Source organism: Scophthalmus maximus, chromosome 21, assembly GCF_022379125.1.
Source record: "Scophthalmus maximus strain ysfricsl-2021 chromosome 21, ASM2237912v1, whole genome shotgun sequence".
NCBI classification, from domain to species: Eukaryota; Metazoa; Chordata; class Actinopteri; order Pleuronectiformes; family Scophthalmidae; genus Scophthalmus; species Scophthalmus maximus.
In genome coordinates this window covers 7,925,001-7,941,880 of record NC_061535.1, presented here as the reverse complement: position 1 = coordinate 7,941,880, position 16,880 = coordinate 7,925,001, and the positions used below count along the sequence as shown (strand labels likewise).

Here is a 16,880-nt window from a genome sequence, read left to right as displayed (position 1 = left end):
ACCTTGTGAGAACGCTGTTGTGCAGCCACAAACAGCTTAACTTGTCCCTGTACTCCATAACCGGAGAAATCCGCCACTTCTTCAGGTGTCCTCTCATCCCTCGGCAGTGGTACAAGGCAGAGGTGATCAAAGTGTCAAAGGTTGTGTTGCCACATCATCTATTTGTGACTTAAAGTTCACAGTTGACTCTTGCAGATGCCAGTTAAGTGAAAGCAATGATCCATAAATCATGCAGGGTGTCATTGGGCTTGGCATAACATGGATATTGTATGTCACGTGCAGCAGGATGCCTTCCTTACATTTAAATAAGAAAAAAACTAACTTAAAAATAACAGATAAATGTTTCAGTAAGATTTCATTGCTGCAATAGGCTTAAGGCATATCATTTAATCTAAGGGCTGATTGTTTCTCCACCAGATCAGGTATCAATTTAACCAGCCATGACCATTTTAATGAAATGTATAATCTTTTTTTATTTCAATGAAAATGCACAGATATTCTATGGTTTTGTTTTATAAAAAATACAAATTGTCTTCTACCACAGAGACATACATAACATCAATATTTTAAAGGCTCATCTTTAAAAGACTGCATACTACATTTAATAATCAGCTAACTTTACATGGTAGCAAATATGCAAGGGAGAGTTCATTTTAGGTCTACATACTTTTAAATAGGCTTTTAAATAGACAAAAAAAGAAAACACAAGCAAATCAGATCTACAACAAAAACACAAATATTACAAGAAATCACTGGAGATAAAATGTGAACATGCTAAAATCTATGGAGAGACTCTGGCTGGCAGACCCAACACAGCAAATAAGGCATACTAGTCATAGCAGCAGCAATGGAAAAGTGTAAGAAAAATGTGTAACATGTTTCCAGTAAGGTATCAAGTCACTGGTGTCCATGCTTAATTCAGCCAAGAATCCATAGCCACAAATGAGAAAAAGTTCAAGTAATTACGAGTAGAGATACCATAGTCCGATTTCACAAAGGAAAAGATAGTTAATTAGTCGGTCCTTGGATCACACACAATGGTGCTTTAGCTGTGGCTGGAAAAGCAACATGATGTCTAAGAGTCATCTTCAGTTTTTATGACATGGAAGAGGGTGACATTAAACATAACCTGGTGTCCATTATTCCAGGCATACAGTGCTCTCTCTCTGGCGTTGTAGTCAAGCATGGAGATATGAAAGTACTGGTTGTGGAAGGGAATGTCTATGTACTCGTACGATGAAGTCTTGGTAGAGTAAGCGTAGTAAACCTTTGCTCCTGACAGGTGGGAGTTGGTGACATAGAGTGTCCCACAGATCATGAACGATTCGCCCGCGTTCCTTTTGGAGTATTCGGTGTTCCAAGTCTTCAGAACCTGCAAGGTGTCAGGATCAATCTGAGAGATGACGACATTTCCGGCATTTTGATTGGTGGCGTACACGGCCCACATTCCCAGTTCGTCCGCCATGACATCGATGTCGGAGTATCCTCCCCACGTGTACGGGTACATGTTGTGGAAGCCAGCGAACTCCAGAGCTCGCTGGGCCAGCACACTGCCCGTCTCAAAGCTGTACTTGACAATAATATTGCTCTGGTACTTGTTGTAGTAAAGCGATCCATTGTACACCATGTGATTGGTTCCCTCCCATTTAAACGGGAGGCTGTAGGTTCGAGAGACAACGCCTGCTACAAAGTCATCCATCGTCTTGTACTCACGCACAATCTTGCTGTTGGTGTAACTGTCCATATACCAAACCTGCGTCGGAGAGGACGAAGAGAATGGAGCTCAAATCTGATGCATGTCAACCATTAGAACTAATCTTCCAGTAACCACTTTTTAATCAAACATGATAACAGTCCTATCTTCAGCAATTGTGATAATCTGCCTTCTCTAAAAACACGACATAGACATTTTACACGGGGCAAAGCTCATTGAAAGCTGCTTTTTAATAACTCACCCTGTTGTTTCTGGTCGTTGCTAGAGGATCAGTCATCCATGCCCCAAACCGTGTTCCAGATATCTTTATCGTAACAGGTCCAGTGATTTTCATTAATTTCCCACATGCTGTTAATAAAGAAATGCAGCGATAAGATGTGCTGTGGTGGTTTGTGTCTCTAACTAGATTCCTCAAGCCAATCTCATGCATGTGCCAGCAGAGAGTCTGCCCTCGGTCCATACTAACATAGCACTGGCAGAGAGTCGCTTAATCTAACTTAAAGCAAAATGGTGCAACTCAGGGTGCAATTAGCCGGTGGGTTATGCGTGGGATTTCCCAAAAATGTACACCCCCTCAACGTGATCAATGCTACTTCACCAATAGAACATATAAAATGCCTAAAATAGACATTTTTAAACTAAGTTAAGCGCTGTAACGTGGACCGTCTATAGTGCGATAGAACGATAAAATCCGAAATGGACCACCCACTGCCAGCGCTCGCGTTCGTGAGACAATAGATGACATTGCGGCTAATTGACCGAATGATCCTGGTTCCACTAGCCTTGATCAATGCACAGCTTTTCAGGACTCGGGTTCTAATGTCTAGCCCATAAACTTAAGACTCAAATATGTAAAGAGCTCGATTTATATACTGACATAAATCTTTAGCTATGAGCAGATGAATTCGGAAAACTACAACAGATTTTTTCAAAGCTAAATTAGCAAATGACAGTTGGTCTTTAATTACAATAAAGTTCAAATGTGGTCCAGCAGCAGTGTTCATTAATCTGTGTAAAAGTTGGCTAAAACACACATTTCACCAGAGCCACGTTTACCCTCAATAGTGTTGATAGAGTGTTTTTCTAGGGTTTCTTCACTTTGCTTTCAATGTGTGGTCTTATTTAGCACCTGTTTTCTTAGGGAAAACAATATGATGAATCAATTTTCTCTTAAGATTTTGGCACATTGTCCTGTTTGAACAGCGACAGGCTGTCCATACACCATACAGTCCCACAAACATTTTTTCGCCACCTTTCACCACCACCGATTTGAGGTGAAAACGTTCTGCCATTAAACATTTATTATGGTTTAAGGGCAAATTAATAACGAAAAGCCTTAGGGCACTCCGGGAACCAGGATGGTGCCGTTGAAAATTCACAAAGACTACTTATACTTGCTTATATTCTTCAACTGTGAGAGAGCAGCTAGACAAAAGACTGTTACTATGACAACAATATGGCTGTGACGATGCATGGCATCATGCAAATACTGTTGTCCTTGTGCTCTTTATTTAAAAGTACCAAGGCCTGTGCAATACGACGCTAGAAAACGATGCACTTGCGTTAATTAGTTAACAGTTTACTCAGATAGCAGTAAAATGGATTGTCAGGTATGTTAGCATTTAGCTGCCTGTGCTGTTCACTACTCACTTAGTTTGCCCATGCAGCTGCGAAGCCTGCTGTCCAATCGCAGGACTCGCTGATAGAGCTCGTCATAGTCATAGGCCCCAAGTTCCTCCTGGATGCCTGTCAGCACTGCCGACAGGTTCCTGATCTCCTCCTTGAACTGGGAGATGAGTGCAGCATCCATCTTGTACTGCTCCAGCACGGGGATCAGCGGCTTCAGCTCGTCCATCTTGTCATTAAGCTCCTACCAAGCAGCAATGACAGCAGCAGAGATGGAAAACACAGAGAGGTGAAACAAAGTGGGAACAATGATACACTGTTAATGGGATATTCAGATTTGTTGGTGGCCAACCATTGCTTCATTTCCGATGTACCTGCAATGCAAGTGTTTGTTCTGAACATTAATTTTTTTACCCCTTCATTCAGTGTCTATAATTTTTCCACACAAGTCGTATTTCTACTCCCATACCGGCTGCAATCACACACAGGGGAAGTGCAGCAGCAAAACAACCAAAGCTGTAAGTCAGAGCGCTTCTGAATATTTTGTAGTGTGCATATTATATTCTTTAATTTCGTATACACAAATTGACAAAGGATCTTCTCCTCACCTTTGTCAACAGCTTATTGTGTGCATCCTTTCTAGAGGTTCTCCACATAAAGGGAGAGGAGATGGGTATTCCAAGTGGCTGATGTCAAATTTATATATTTTGGCTAAATATCTATAATATACCCACATCGGAAATGCCAAACCCAGAGCGTCCCTATGCTAATGATATTCTTTATACTATCATTGACTGTGTAAAACTAAAACAAGACAGTGTTTGGAACGTATCAGTCAAATGCATTTATTTAAACCTAAAACCATAGAGGATTTCCAGTTTCTCATCATAGACTCGAGCAAATACCACCAACACAGTATTTAGCACAGTATTGAATTATCTGAGTTGTTCTTTAACTCGTCTGAAAGATCTAACTTACAAGGTTTATTAATGGAACAATTCAAATGAATAAGTAAAAACTAAATAGACAAGGTCAACCGAACATTTGACTAAACCAGACTATGATAGATAATGGCTGTAAAATACCTGGAAGTTCCTGGCCATGACGGATTTCCTGTCATCCTCGATCTGTCTGAACTTGGTCCTCAGGCCCTTCATCTGGTTCTCCATCTTTATGACATATTGGAAATCCCTCTGAGTTCGCAGGTTCAGCACCTCAATGGACTGAGACATGTTTTGCACCTGGAAAGAAGTCATGGTGAATAACAGAGCTATATGCACAAAGCGGGTGTTTAATATTTAAGGTGAGTAGATGACGCCTTCCCTTTCTCTCCTTTCCCTGCAGCTAATATAAAGGCACTTTGACGGGTTCTCCCCGGTGAAGCTGCGTGTGTGCCTGAATCTGTTGCAGGCTATTGTTGAGAAAGAACAAATGTGACAAAGCCTCACAGCAGTGAACCTATGTTAAACGCTCATGGGAAAACATCTAGCAAGCGTGATACTCCTGAAAATAACTATAAAGCTTTATTCCGTCATCAGTGTGTGTGTGTGTGTGTGTGTGTGTGTGTGTGTGTGTGTGTGTGTGTGTGTGTGTGTGTGCATTGCTGCACTCTGATGGCAAATATTCCCCTTACCTTCTCCAGTAACTGGCGGAGCTGTCTGCTCTTGGCATCTCTGGAGCAAAGGTTCTGTTCTGGTGCCACCACTGTGCAGATACAGCGCCCATCAGCATCCTGAGCGGAGCTGTACACCTGCCAGCCCTCCTTTGGCCCGATAGTCTGCAAGTACAATTAAAATTAGTCTGGACCGATATATGACTGCATGTATTACATGGTGATTTGCTTGATATTTATGTAAAACGGGTTCTCTTTGCAAGCTGATTCCACTTAATTCTGAGACTAGCAGCAAAGTCATGCTGCTACAAATCCTTCCACGATGGAAAAAAAAAATCTGAACAGACGTCATCATTTGTGTGCAGCTACACCTACAGACATGCACAGTCAAAGGTGTACCTCGAGGGAGTTCACTTTTTTGGGGGGGTATATCAGTAATATTTCAGAAATGAATCACACAAAAAAAGTATCTGTGATGCATATTCTGTTGTGGCCATAAGACTATATACGGCTTTTTTAGGAGAATGTTGGAGGAGTCAAGCCTTCGCTCAGGTCTGGATTATGGACATCATTTATAAACATGTGGCTGCCTCCATTCTGCCCCTCTGCTTGCAGAATTACAACGGGTAGCTAGAGCATGTCTTTGAAAATTGCCCTCTCGCTAGCTGAAGAGGCCCAAGGTGGTTTCCAATCTCAGGATTGGCTCGGGCGCATCTATCTTGTCATCTGTATATATAAAACACAGAATGGCTCCAAATTCAACCTGGTTTCCATTAAGTTTGAGTATGAAACGCTCCATGGGCCTGTAAGTGACGCTGTTAACAAGGGGTTAGGTCACCACAAAATAGTTGGCTGGACATGCTAATATTTGCAGATTAAATTAGAGCAGAGACATGCGCACACATATACATATACATATTCCTTAACTTCTGTAATTGTGATTTTGGTTATGGAAAGGCAAATTAAAATGTGATCAGACCACAGCTGGTCAGGGAAAGGGATCTGCAAACAATGAATTACCCTGTGGTGGATGCATTCTTTTTCATAACTGCATGGGTTGGAGTAGATTACCCCTCTTATATTATGTCCAAAGGTTTTTTTTTTTTTTTAAATCACATATGATAAAATAAATATAATCAAATATAAGTTTATAATATTCTTTAATAGAAAGGCTGTATTGGAACAGTATTTTTCTAACTGTTGTTTAAGTTACTTTCCTACTACTATGTCGCTAATATTCAATATGTTAGAACTGTTGGGGTATCTTTAAATACAGCTCTGTGTCTGGCTCTGTGCTCCATTGCCACCGAATTTACTTAAAAATAAGTGTTGTGAGTGTTTCAGAACTTTGAAAACTGAAGACATGAACTTTAAGTCACCTTAAGTGACTTGAAATGTTTTTACTCAATTATTCATAGGACCTGTGGCCGTGCACCTTCCGGCAATAGAGAGATTTACTGACACTTCAATCAAGCAAAAACAGACAAGCAAGTCCGAGGAGGCTTTTGTATTCATATAAATATTTATGTACTTTGCCACCAAGCACTCTGCTGGAAAACATTGTCCGCCACTGTAATCCGCTTGACATATCAGAAGAAAAGCAGGTAAATGTGGAGGGGGAGTTCATGAACTGACAGGCGTCTTGAAGAGGTGGTTATGCAGGTACATTAAACAGAAGCTGAAAAGAAAAAAACAAGAAGAGAGGACAAAACAAAAAAGACGACTTGACGGGGAGGGAAAGAGACAGAGGCGTAAGAGTAGGCATGCAGGCAGATATATCACTGCAGAGAAGTACAACAACAGCAAGTATGAGATGAAAGTACAGGGATAAACAAGAAGGGCACCAGCTTTGAGACAAAATGAAGGAAATGAGGAGAAAATTACCTTTAATTTAATATTTTACTGTTTTATATTTAAATGTTTTTAATTATTCTATGCTACTGTGAAGGGTTCTTTTTAAATGGTATTTCAATGTCTTATTTACAATGTCTCTGTTAATTTGTTTCCATGCCTCTGTAAAGAACGTTGAAATTGCTCTGTGTCTGAATATTATAAGATTGCCTTGCTAATGCATGATAGCACAGGCATAAAAGAGTGTAGCCAGTGTTACACAACTACAAGCTGATATGAGCGGATCAGATCAATGTGAACTAGGACCGTTTTACATGGAGAACAAAATGTACAACCTCTGCAGTTTAACCGTTGTATTGTTTAACTGATGTTGTGCAGAATTTTTCTTTTTATGAATCTCTGCCTGTTCATGAGGTGAAGACTACTTTTTCAATATATTCTATCTCTCACAATGTTAGATGGAAGAAGATCAGGCTCCAAGGCTACAATGGTTTCACAGAGCCGCACGCCACACTCTGGTCATTAATCATCGCCACAAAACAGCATCTAGCAGCTCAAAGCTCTCCCCAGCCACCCAGCAGAGTTCTGCTCTCTGCACACACACACAGACACACACACACGCGCACACAAACACACACACACACACACACACGCTCGAGTGGTTACATACAGAATGAACTGCACACACAAACACGACCAGTTGCCAAGACACATTCATGCTCATTCTTGATCTCCCGGTCTCTCTTTGCCAAGGTTTGACTCATGGCTTTTTGAAAGTTGATGTACAGTGCTCATCAATATTTTGTTGGAGTGGAGTTGCCAACAAACAATATTCTGTGCCAGTGTTCAATATGTTTACAGTCAAAACCTCAAAAAAAGAACAGTGAAACGTTTCATCCAAATAAGGGAACCTGTGTTGCTGAGGCACATGAGCCTCTGACTTATCCCTTTGCTTTACAAAAAATAAATCAACCTGTTCAAAAGAGTGCTACAACCAAAATCAAACCACCAGTAACCTTTTCTCTGTGTATATTGGATAATTATCCCCCATGCAGCTCTTACGCCATACTTTTCAGGAAAAAGAAGAAAAAAACATTCCGATTTAGCTAAACAATAAGGCCAAGAACTGTTAAATAAAGTTTACGTTAGTTTGAAGAGTAAGACAAACAGCAACAAAGCTGAGGGTTTTTCAAAGATTCTTCTTTCAAGGCCCTGCCCAAACCCCAACATAAAGGCACCAAAATTCTGCAATATAAATCTGAGCAGACAGCATACACACACACACACACACACACACAAACACACTCAGACACACAGCTTGTGGACCGGTGTGGACAAATGTGCTTCTGTGAAAAGCCGGGCAACTGCTGGTGCAGGACACAGTGGGACTGGCAATAGGGCACACCAGTACAAATCCTGAAAATTAAAAGAGGATTGAACCACAGTCTCCGAAGTGAATGCTCCGTTTTGATCCAATAATCCATCAGAACCTTTCCTGTAAAGCCTCTCTGGCAAAAGCCTTCAACAATTAAAATATTTTTCTGGCAAAAAGAAAAACATGGAAGCAATGCCACATAACAAACACACATGTTTAGAATGCATGGAGAAATTAAAAATCACATGTAAGAAAACAGTTACACGTTTAGTTTTGTTTAGACCTGTGCCAGGGTGCCCTTCAGCATCTTGTGGCCTAAAAGAGTGTAACAAAAACAAACACTGACCAATCAAGAAAATCATCATCATCAAGTTTTCACTGGTGAAGAAAAAGAAGGTTCAGAGTTGTCACATTATTGTTCATGTTATGGCATCCACCCAATATCCACTACAGTTATCTAACAGTGGCCAGTTATTAAAAAGAAAACACCCCCACTATAACATATGTTGTATAAAAATACAACTTCCACTATAATGTAACTCAGTGACTAGATTAGACAGCCAAATAGCCACTAATAATGAATGATCATGACTTTGTTACTTTTGTTGCTGCACACAAGGTCAGTCATTAATAGGGACTCCACTTCTAGTCTCTAATAATGTAGACTTTTATGAGGCAACTGGATTGAACTGTAAAGTACCTCAGACATTTACAGTAGAGTATATTTTGAATTGGTCATTGAGAAATTTAAAGGAAAGAATGGAGTTCTGCTCAGTTTCATGTCTTATTATCCTCTCATCTGCAGCCACCTGTTTGTTGTTTGGTGGTTTATGGTTTTGTGTTTGTAGCAAGACAATTTATTGACTACTTCTCCTTTCAACAGCTTTGTTTTAACAAATTTTGAAGAGATATTAGGATATGAGGAATAGCGAAATGTGATAAAAAAAAATAACATAAAATAGTAAACTGACGTGTTCTTCAGAGTGGTCTGTTCTGGCTGTATGCCTGTCAGGATACAGTCAGGGTCAGCGCCTGAGGCGGACTCATGAATAAATTGATGTATAGTGTAAACTTACATTGTTATAATGCGCTCTTCTCTACAGCCTTATAATTCACAATGTAATTTACAAATAAGTATAGATTTGCAACTTTAGTTATATCTTACTAAATCAAATCATCAGAATATATTTTCAGCGCAAATGAGATCCGATGACTGATATGCTACAAAATATTGAGTTAATAAACTCTGGACACCTCAAGACAGTTAAGACTGGTTAGTAAATTATCACAGGGAGAATAAGCCAGACTGTATTTATACAGCACCTTTCTAGTCTTATTGACCACTCAATGTGACAATGTCACATTCTCCCACATTCATACGGTGCTTCTAATTACCGCGTTTTTTTTCGGTCACATTCAGATTCTTGCACTGCCGGAAGAGCCGTCAGTTCAGGGTTTCATGTCTCGTCGAAGGACACATCCGCATGCGGAAGCTGGGATCGAACCGTTGACATTCAGGTAAGTGGACGACCGCCCACAACATCCACCACAGCTGCCCCTATCAGATCAGAATCCCTTCCTTCATCCTCCTCAGTGACTGTGAGCAATTTCCTTCATCCTCATCGGTGACTGTGAGCAATTTCCTTTAAAATTTCTGAAAGCACCGTTGAAGAGGGTCGGCAGGAGGTAGTGTATGAGTCAGTGTTGATTCCTGGTTAATTTCTTCATGCACATCATTCAGTTCCCATTAAAAGGAACCTGTTTGGTCCTCTTGTTCTTTTCTATCAATTTTGTAAACAATTTGAGATAATTTAGTATTTTCATTCTGAGGATATATATATTCAGAATATATATTCGTCACAAACAGTATTTGCCAAACTTGAATAACACTTCTGTGAAATCACTGCACATCTTTGCACAAAGTAGTTGGACTCTAGTATAGGAACCATTCTGTTTAGGGCTAAGGGGATCTCTTTCATGCACCGTGCAGATTCACCCTAAACTAATCTCCACCCTGCTGCGTGTAGCCTTGGTCTTTTTGATCTAATTTATTTTGCCAGTCTCATAATGTCTGATTCCATTAGCTACACTGCAGCAGTAGGAGTCTGGCTATGTTAGCAACTCCCCTGGGGGAGACCACAGGTGAGGAGCTGGAGGTAAAAAAAAAATTGTCAGTGGCAGAGATCAAAATCTTATAAATAAGACCAAGATAGATAGCATGAGAAATAACCAACACCATCAACTGGAGCTGCAGAGAGGCCACCAATGGGCATCAAGGGTCACTGTATAATGTCTTTTCTACCTAATTCTTTGTCACTGTTGGACATGTGGATATTACATGGTACGGCATCAGAACTGGCGATTAGTCATTTCCACCATGATTATGTCTTGTTTAGAGTCTGCTCTGTTTACGCTGTAATAGCAATTGTGAGACATGCTTAAGAAATGTGTCAAGAATTAGTCCTGTATCTACTTTTCTCGGAGACAATCTGTTCTTTATCCTCAATCTGCAGGTTAAAATTGAAGTTTGTTAACCCTAACCCTAACCGTCCTAGAAGAAAAGAAAAAGGGCCATTTAGAAACAAACTCAAGAGCCAATGTTGCCAACAAAGCCAAATCTCCTATCACAACGATACCGCCGTCCTGCCTGCCACTGACAGAGACCTTAACAGATGCTATCTATCCAGTCATCTATCAACCTGTCCAGACAAAAAGCCACCAGGGTATTTGAGGCAAGTGAAGTGGAATGTGCATGTCAGTACTGTAACTGATGATCATACTGCTTAAATGAGTTAACATTGTAGCTCCAATGGCAGGGGACGATGAACTCGCGTGTGCAACCAGCTTTGTAACCAGACCGATGCAGACATCTATGACAACAATGACAAATGGTAACACCCCTTCACACAGCAGCAGCAGCAATCTGGGCAGCAGTAATCCTGAGACCCAAAAGGTCCCAGACAAAGAGATGCCTCACGCTCTGCAGGGTTGGAGGGAGGGGAAAAAGATCCTGCGAAAAAGGAAGAGCCACCTTTCCTCTCAGATGGGACTGTGATGAAAGGCTTGCAGGGAGATTAATTTCCTAGAGGCATGCCACCTTCTTGCCTTTTATGACCCCAGCGAGGAGAAGATTGGATAGATAATTGTGCAGGAGCTCGGCACATTATGCCCCGGACTGTCTCTGAATGAGCTCCGGCATTATCTCGTTCACACCCTTGTGCTTCTTCTCTAAGGTGTGCTTCAATGAGACTTCTGACTGAACAAGACAACGCGTCAGTCACAAGCACCATGGAGGATGATAATGACACACTCATCAAACATTATCTGTGGAGTAAAGCCAGTGGACAGCTCCGGGCCACACGGAATGGAAAATGCATACGCAAGCAGAATACTAAGCAGCTATGACAGTGCTCATACGTAAAGTTATTTCTCGGCATGTTTGAGGTAGAGCCAAGTTCAACGATGTCTAAAGCTTCAATGATAATTCATACTCCTATTTTTGACAATTTTTACGATGATGGAGATCAATCTTGAAGACATTCGCAATCTACTTTTAAAGTGACGACTTTATATGGTCTTTCATGTGTGACATATTGGTAAAATAGCGGCATGGAAGATGAGGAGGCAGTGCCAAAGAAGGACTCATGAGTGTGTCAGTGTTTTGACTCGACAGTGTCAAATTTTTCTCAAAGCAAACGTGTTCTTGAACTCGGGCAAACGGTTGACACTTCTGGAGGTGTAACGACAAATCTATTCAACCACCTTAAAATGCAGCATCCGAAGGGAACACGAGTGTCACACTCAGGTCTGTATAACCACACTCCTCTGCATCTCACAGGGTCCTGAGGTCTTAACAGTTATTACTGAGCGACGCATCAGAGCATCGGAAAATATGCTTTAATCTGCCACTGTCTTCAGTGCAATATTGTGTTCTTAAATGGTGAAAACTGACAAGTCTAGAGGCTGGTTTCAGTCTGGATATTCTCTAGAGTACATTTCAAACTGAGCAAGAAAGTTCACAATTTAGATTGTGGTTTATGATAGTGTTAAAAATGACTTTTGGGAAGATGGCCCAGTACCATTTTGGAATATGAAGGGTAAATCAGAGTAGCCAAAATTAAAGCAGAGGAAGAAATGAATGAAAGAATGGTGTATTTCATAAAAAACATCATCTTGAGATTTACCCTCTTGGGATGCATTTTACCCGAGGAGGGCCTGTCATTTAAATATTTACTTTATTATTGTCATAATTGCAGTGGCGCAGTCTGCCTTGATAAGCACCCTTTTTTAATTGATGCTCAATTCAAATCCGTGTCACCGACCTGCACATGTCTTGGCAGCTTCTCAGGGGATGTGTTTGTAAATTAAGAGCATGCTCATTAGTACTGCATAAAAAACTACATTTTCAAATCATGGAAAAGGACACTGGTGCCATATTGTCACAGAATCTGCAGACATGGAGATAAGTTCACATGTTACAAACAGCTGCAGCAGATGCAGATCAGCTGATTATTCCTTGCTCTTTTGCAACCTTTGAATTCTCTGCCTCTAATTATCTTGAGCAGTTGTTGGCATGCTCGGTTGTTGAAGCTGCAGCAAAGAGCTTTCACTTCTGCCTCAATCCCGAGAAACAAGATTATTCAGAACTTGTGTTTGCTCTGGTTCAGTTTTCATCAGTGCAACAATTGCAATTACACGATCTACTTGGATAAAACTTACACAATCAGAACACCAGACACCATCACATTAGTATGGCCAGTGCATTCCAGGAGGTTCTTTGAAGTTACATTGCAATTCATTTGCAGTAACCACTTTGCTTTATACTTTCACTTCAGTTAATAACTTGGCTCTCAGCAACTTCCAGAGAATGTTCCTCAATGTGTTACTTCAAGAAAAGGCAGAATAAACGGGCATGCGCTCTGAATGTACAGTACTCAGTTGGCCAACTACCGTAGTTTGTTGACTTTTCTGGCAGTCTGAGGCCACGCTGCAGAGAACTGATCTCTACTGTGCAATAGCTTCACAGGAAAACTACAACCGACGATTTGCTAAACCCCTCCCTTGAACAGAGATGTTCCAATCACAGCTTAGCAATTGTAACGAGGCACAGCAGATCTGTCAAGTTTGGGAATTCTCCACGTGGCTGGAGTATGGATACATTAGGAGAGCTGCAACCGGCCTCTCAGCTTTGCTGTCAATTTCTCCCTGTGGACACTTGCTATAATGCATTAAAAAAAAATCTCTGCAGCCCTAAAAGTATTTTTCACACAGACCACATTACAAAAAAGACGTTTGAAAAACTGCAGAAGAGAACAAACCTCGTACAATATATTTTCAATGCATGGTGAGGTTTTTATATCTGTAAATCATTCCCACTGTGGTAATGTGTTGCCGGGACCAGTAGAGGAAACACTGGTACAAATGAGAAGTAGGACGTTTTTGGCATATGCGCCACACAAGCAATTATCATTCATTGCAAATGTAAAAAAAACAAAGCGTGACACATCAATAGTTTTCAGCGCAACATGTGCATTAGTGTTAAGCAGGAATAATAATTTAAAAAAACAAAACCTGCACAATCATTGTGTATTTTTCAAAAACAGAGATGCCGTCCGTCACACACAGCTACACATGGACTGTCAGCTGCAGATGATTCACGTAAGTACAAATGTCCACTTTAATGATCAGTGTGAGCACAGGCACGACAGAAACTGAAAGATTCTTCACTGCTTTAACTGTTTGTGTTGACAACACATCAGCCTGATATCTGCAGACAGCTGCTAGCTGGTGTTCGCTCCCCGCGAGGGACAGACGAAACCCACTGTTCACTCCACATCCACGGTCTCCCAGCTCGCAGCCGGAGAGCTCAGACCAGAGCTCAGTAATTTTTTCGGTCCTTGTCCAGAGTCAGCTGACCATGAATTCACAAGCCTGTCGTGACTCAAAGCGTCTCATGGAGCAGCAATCGTCTACTGTTAAATAACCTTTGTATGATGTTAATAACTCACTTTAAACACAGTGGACAATTTACACACACACACACACACACACACACACACACACACACACACACACACACACATTACATTTATTTGAGATTTTACAACACCAATCTTGGGATTTTAAGAATCAATATTGGACCATTGAAGTAAAAAGTCAAAGTAGGAAGTATATTTCTTGAAGTGACCGGAGCACTTGTTGGGAATGTTTTTTCCTGTCAGACCCATGACATGTAATTCTAGCAGTGTGTTTTGTAAAAATTGCATATTTTGCCTGTTTCGAAGAGAGGAAATGTGGAAGAGAGAGTAGAGGAATGACATGCAGTAAATTGCATCATCCAGACAGACTTTGCGACCTGCCTTTATGTCGGCAGAGTTTTTTTGGGGGGCATTGAATTTCATACCCAAGGACAACCAGGCACCTTGTACCATCCTGTAATGAATTATTTGAAAGGATTATATTCTATGATTTAATTTGTTTCCTGAAACACTATATTCTCATTTGTATTTAGTTTAAATTCTCTGAATGCTATTTTGTTGAAATAAAAAAGGGAACCCTTCGGATTAATCTTATTTGTTATTCTTACTTTTTCTTTCTAAGGCAGTTGGTTTCCTAAATTCTCCTATTCAGTGAAGTCACACAAACTTGCTGATTGAAGTTATGTTTACACGTAATTTACTGTTTTTATATTGTGTTTGCTGAGCATAACATCATCACTCTGTTTTTATAGCATCAAATAACCAATTAAAACCAAAGTAACCGGAAAAATGAACATGAACAAACAAACAAACAAGCATCAAAGAGATAAAAACCACCTAAAATGACAGGAACCATCTTTAGAAGAAAATTATTTGAATTTGAATTTTCTTTTTTTTTTGTCTGGTCAACGTCCCATCTGCTAACATGGAGGAGGCGGGTGTGCAACCTTTACTGCAGCGAGCCACCAGGTGGCGATCAGGAAGTTTTGACATCCTTTTGGCAGCTGTCATACTGTCCATCTTTATACAGGTCATTATTTCCAATATTTCTAAGTGGTAAATCTGCCCCTCATTATTATTATATACTCTCTATGTACTTTGTGTGCATGGACAGCGTAGCGACATTAACAAAGGGTAATATGGTCAATGAGGCAGTAATTAACTTACTCTGCTTTACCTACTTACTGCAACACCAGTCTGAATCTAAAAGCTAATTAATATGCGATATTGCATTTTATCATTGCTAGTAAGAACTTAACAAGCATAGGTCGTAATGATCTCTCAGGTTGATTGAGTACAGCATACATTTATTGAGACCACAAATATCTTCCATCCCTCTCAAGACCTGCCTTTCAGCTCTCATCCAGTGATATGTGTCGGCTATGGAGAACACTTAAGATATAATTATAGCAAGAGAGAGAGAGAGAGCAGTGACTATGCCCCTGGTAGTTTTAACATCATGTCTCAACTCCTGTAATTATGCCTATACTATTATTAACTGAACTGCGTTCACCCAGAGAAGTAAAAAGAAAAGAGCTGGAAAAACAAAAGAAAGATATTCTAAAGTCGTGGTTATGTAATTTAAGAAAGACAGCAATTTCAAGCATTTTATGATTATACATAATAATAATCATAAACTAGAAGCCAGTTGTTAAAAGGTGACTAGTTGTTATCTGTCACTGTCGGTACGTAGACGTCTTGTTACTCCTGGACAGGATGAATTTCCTCGTCCGACAAAAATAAGCTCAACTGTATGACTCACAAAATGTGCCCGTCCCACATACAATTGACACATCATACGTTACATCTGCTGGTATGAGCGAGCACCTCTACCATCAGTGGACTCTCTGTCTTTATTTGTGCTCAATCAGCGCTGACAAACAACTCCCTGCTTCGAACATGAAACACGCAGCATCACAGCTGATGACTTTGCCGGCGGACTTGTGGCCATGTTTGCTTTGTTTGTGTTGTCACATAGTTAGAGAGTGTCGTCTTTAATTTGGCCCCTGGTGCAAACGCTGATGTGAAATATGAAACCTCCAGAATGTGTCTGTCTTTTTACAATCACTAAATATGTGTGTGTGGGGACGTGTAGGTGTGTGCCAACTGCATCTCTCATCTTTTAATATGTCGTCAGTGCCAAGCAGATTTCAGATGAGTGTATCATTGACATGAATGCTAATACACACTGACTCACAATGACTAATGATCAACAGAATGCCATTTAAGTGAGAGCAAGTAACAACTGCAGGATTTATCCAACCTTTGCAGCTGTGATCATATTTCCAACCAATATTTTTCATGTGTTATCAGAGTCAGATTTTATGACCTAAGACCTTTATTTCTTTGAAAACTGCAACTCGTGAATTTTTTAAACTAGCATTTCTAGTAAAAGTGAATTGGACTCTGTGCGTGGGTGTAAGTGCATGTGACTGTGTGTGTGTGTGTGTGTGTGTGTGTGTGTGTGTGTGTATGAATGCCTGCCACCCACTCACATTATAACACAGAGGCCAAGCGCCCACAAAAAGCTATATCTCACTGGTGATGCAACCAATTCCCCAAGATAAAAAAGCTACATCCATAAAGATTCACAATATTCACATTCTGGTTTTGCTCACTGGAGCTCATGCACATCATTTGTTGCTGAGCCAAAAACATTTAAAAATAAGAGGAATCAATTTTTAATGCGTTTTATTTTTTAGATTTTGTTATTCGTAAATTTAA

At 40.4% G+C, this 16,880-nt stretch overlaps 1 protein-coding gene across 1 annotated transcript in view; it reads right to left on the bottom strand.

Moving 5' to 3' along the window:
* Positions 1-453: 453 nt before the first annotated feature.
* olfm3a (olfactomedin 3a) overlaps positions 454-16,880 on the bottom strand; it is an 18,704-nt gene continuing 2,277 nt past the window's right edge. Inside the window, exons 2-6 of the mRNA XM_035619712.2 lie at positions 4,974-5,117; positions 4,426-4,581; positions 3,365-3,584; positions 1,956-2,062; positions 454-1,753 (exon numbers count right to left, since the gene is read on the bottom strand). Coding sequence (XP_035475605.2) covers positions 1,076-1,753; positions 1,956-2,062; positions 3,365-3,584; positions 4,426-4,581; positions 4,974-5,117 — 1,305 coding nt within the window. The 3' untranslated portion in view covers positions 454-1,075. The remainder of the gene's footprint in view (positions 1,754-1,955; positions 2,063-3,364; positions 3,585-4,425; positions 4,582-4,973; positions 5,118-16,880) is intronic.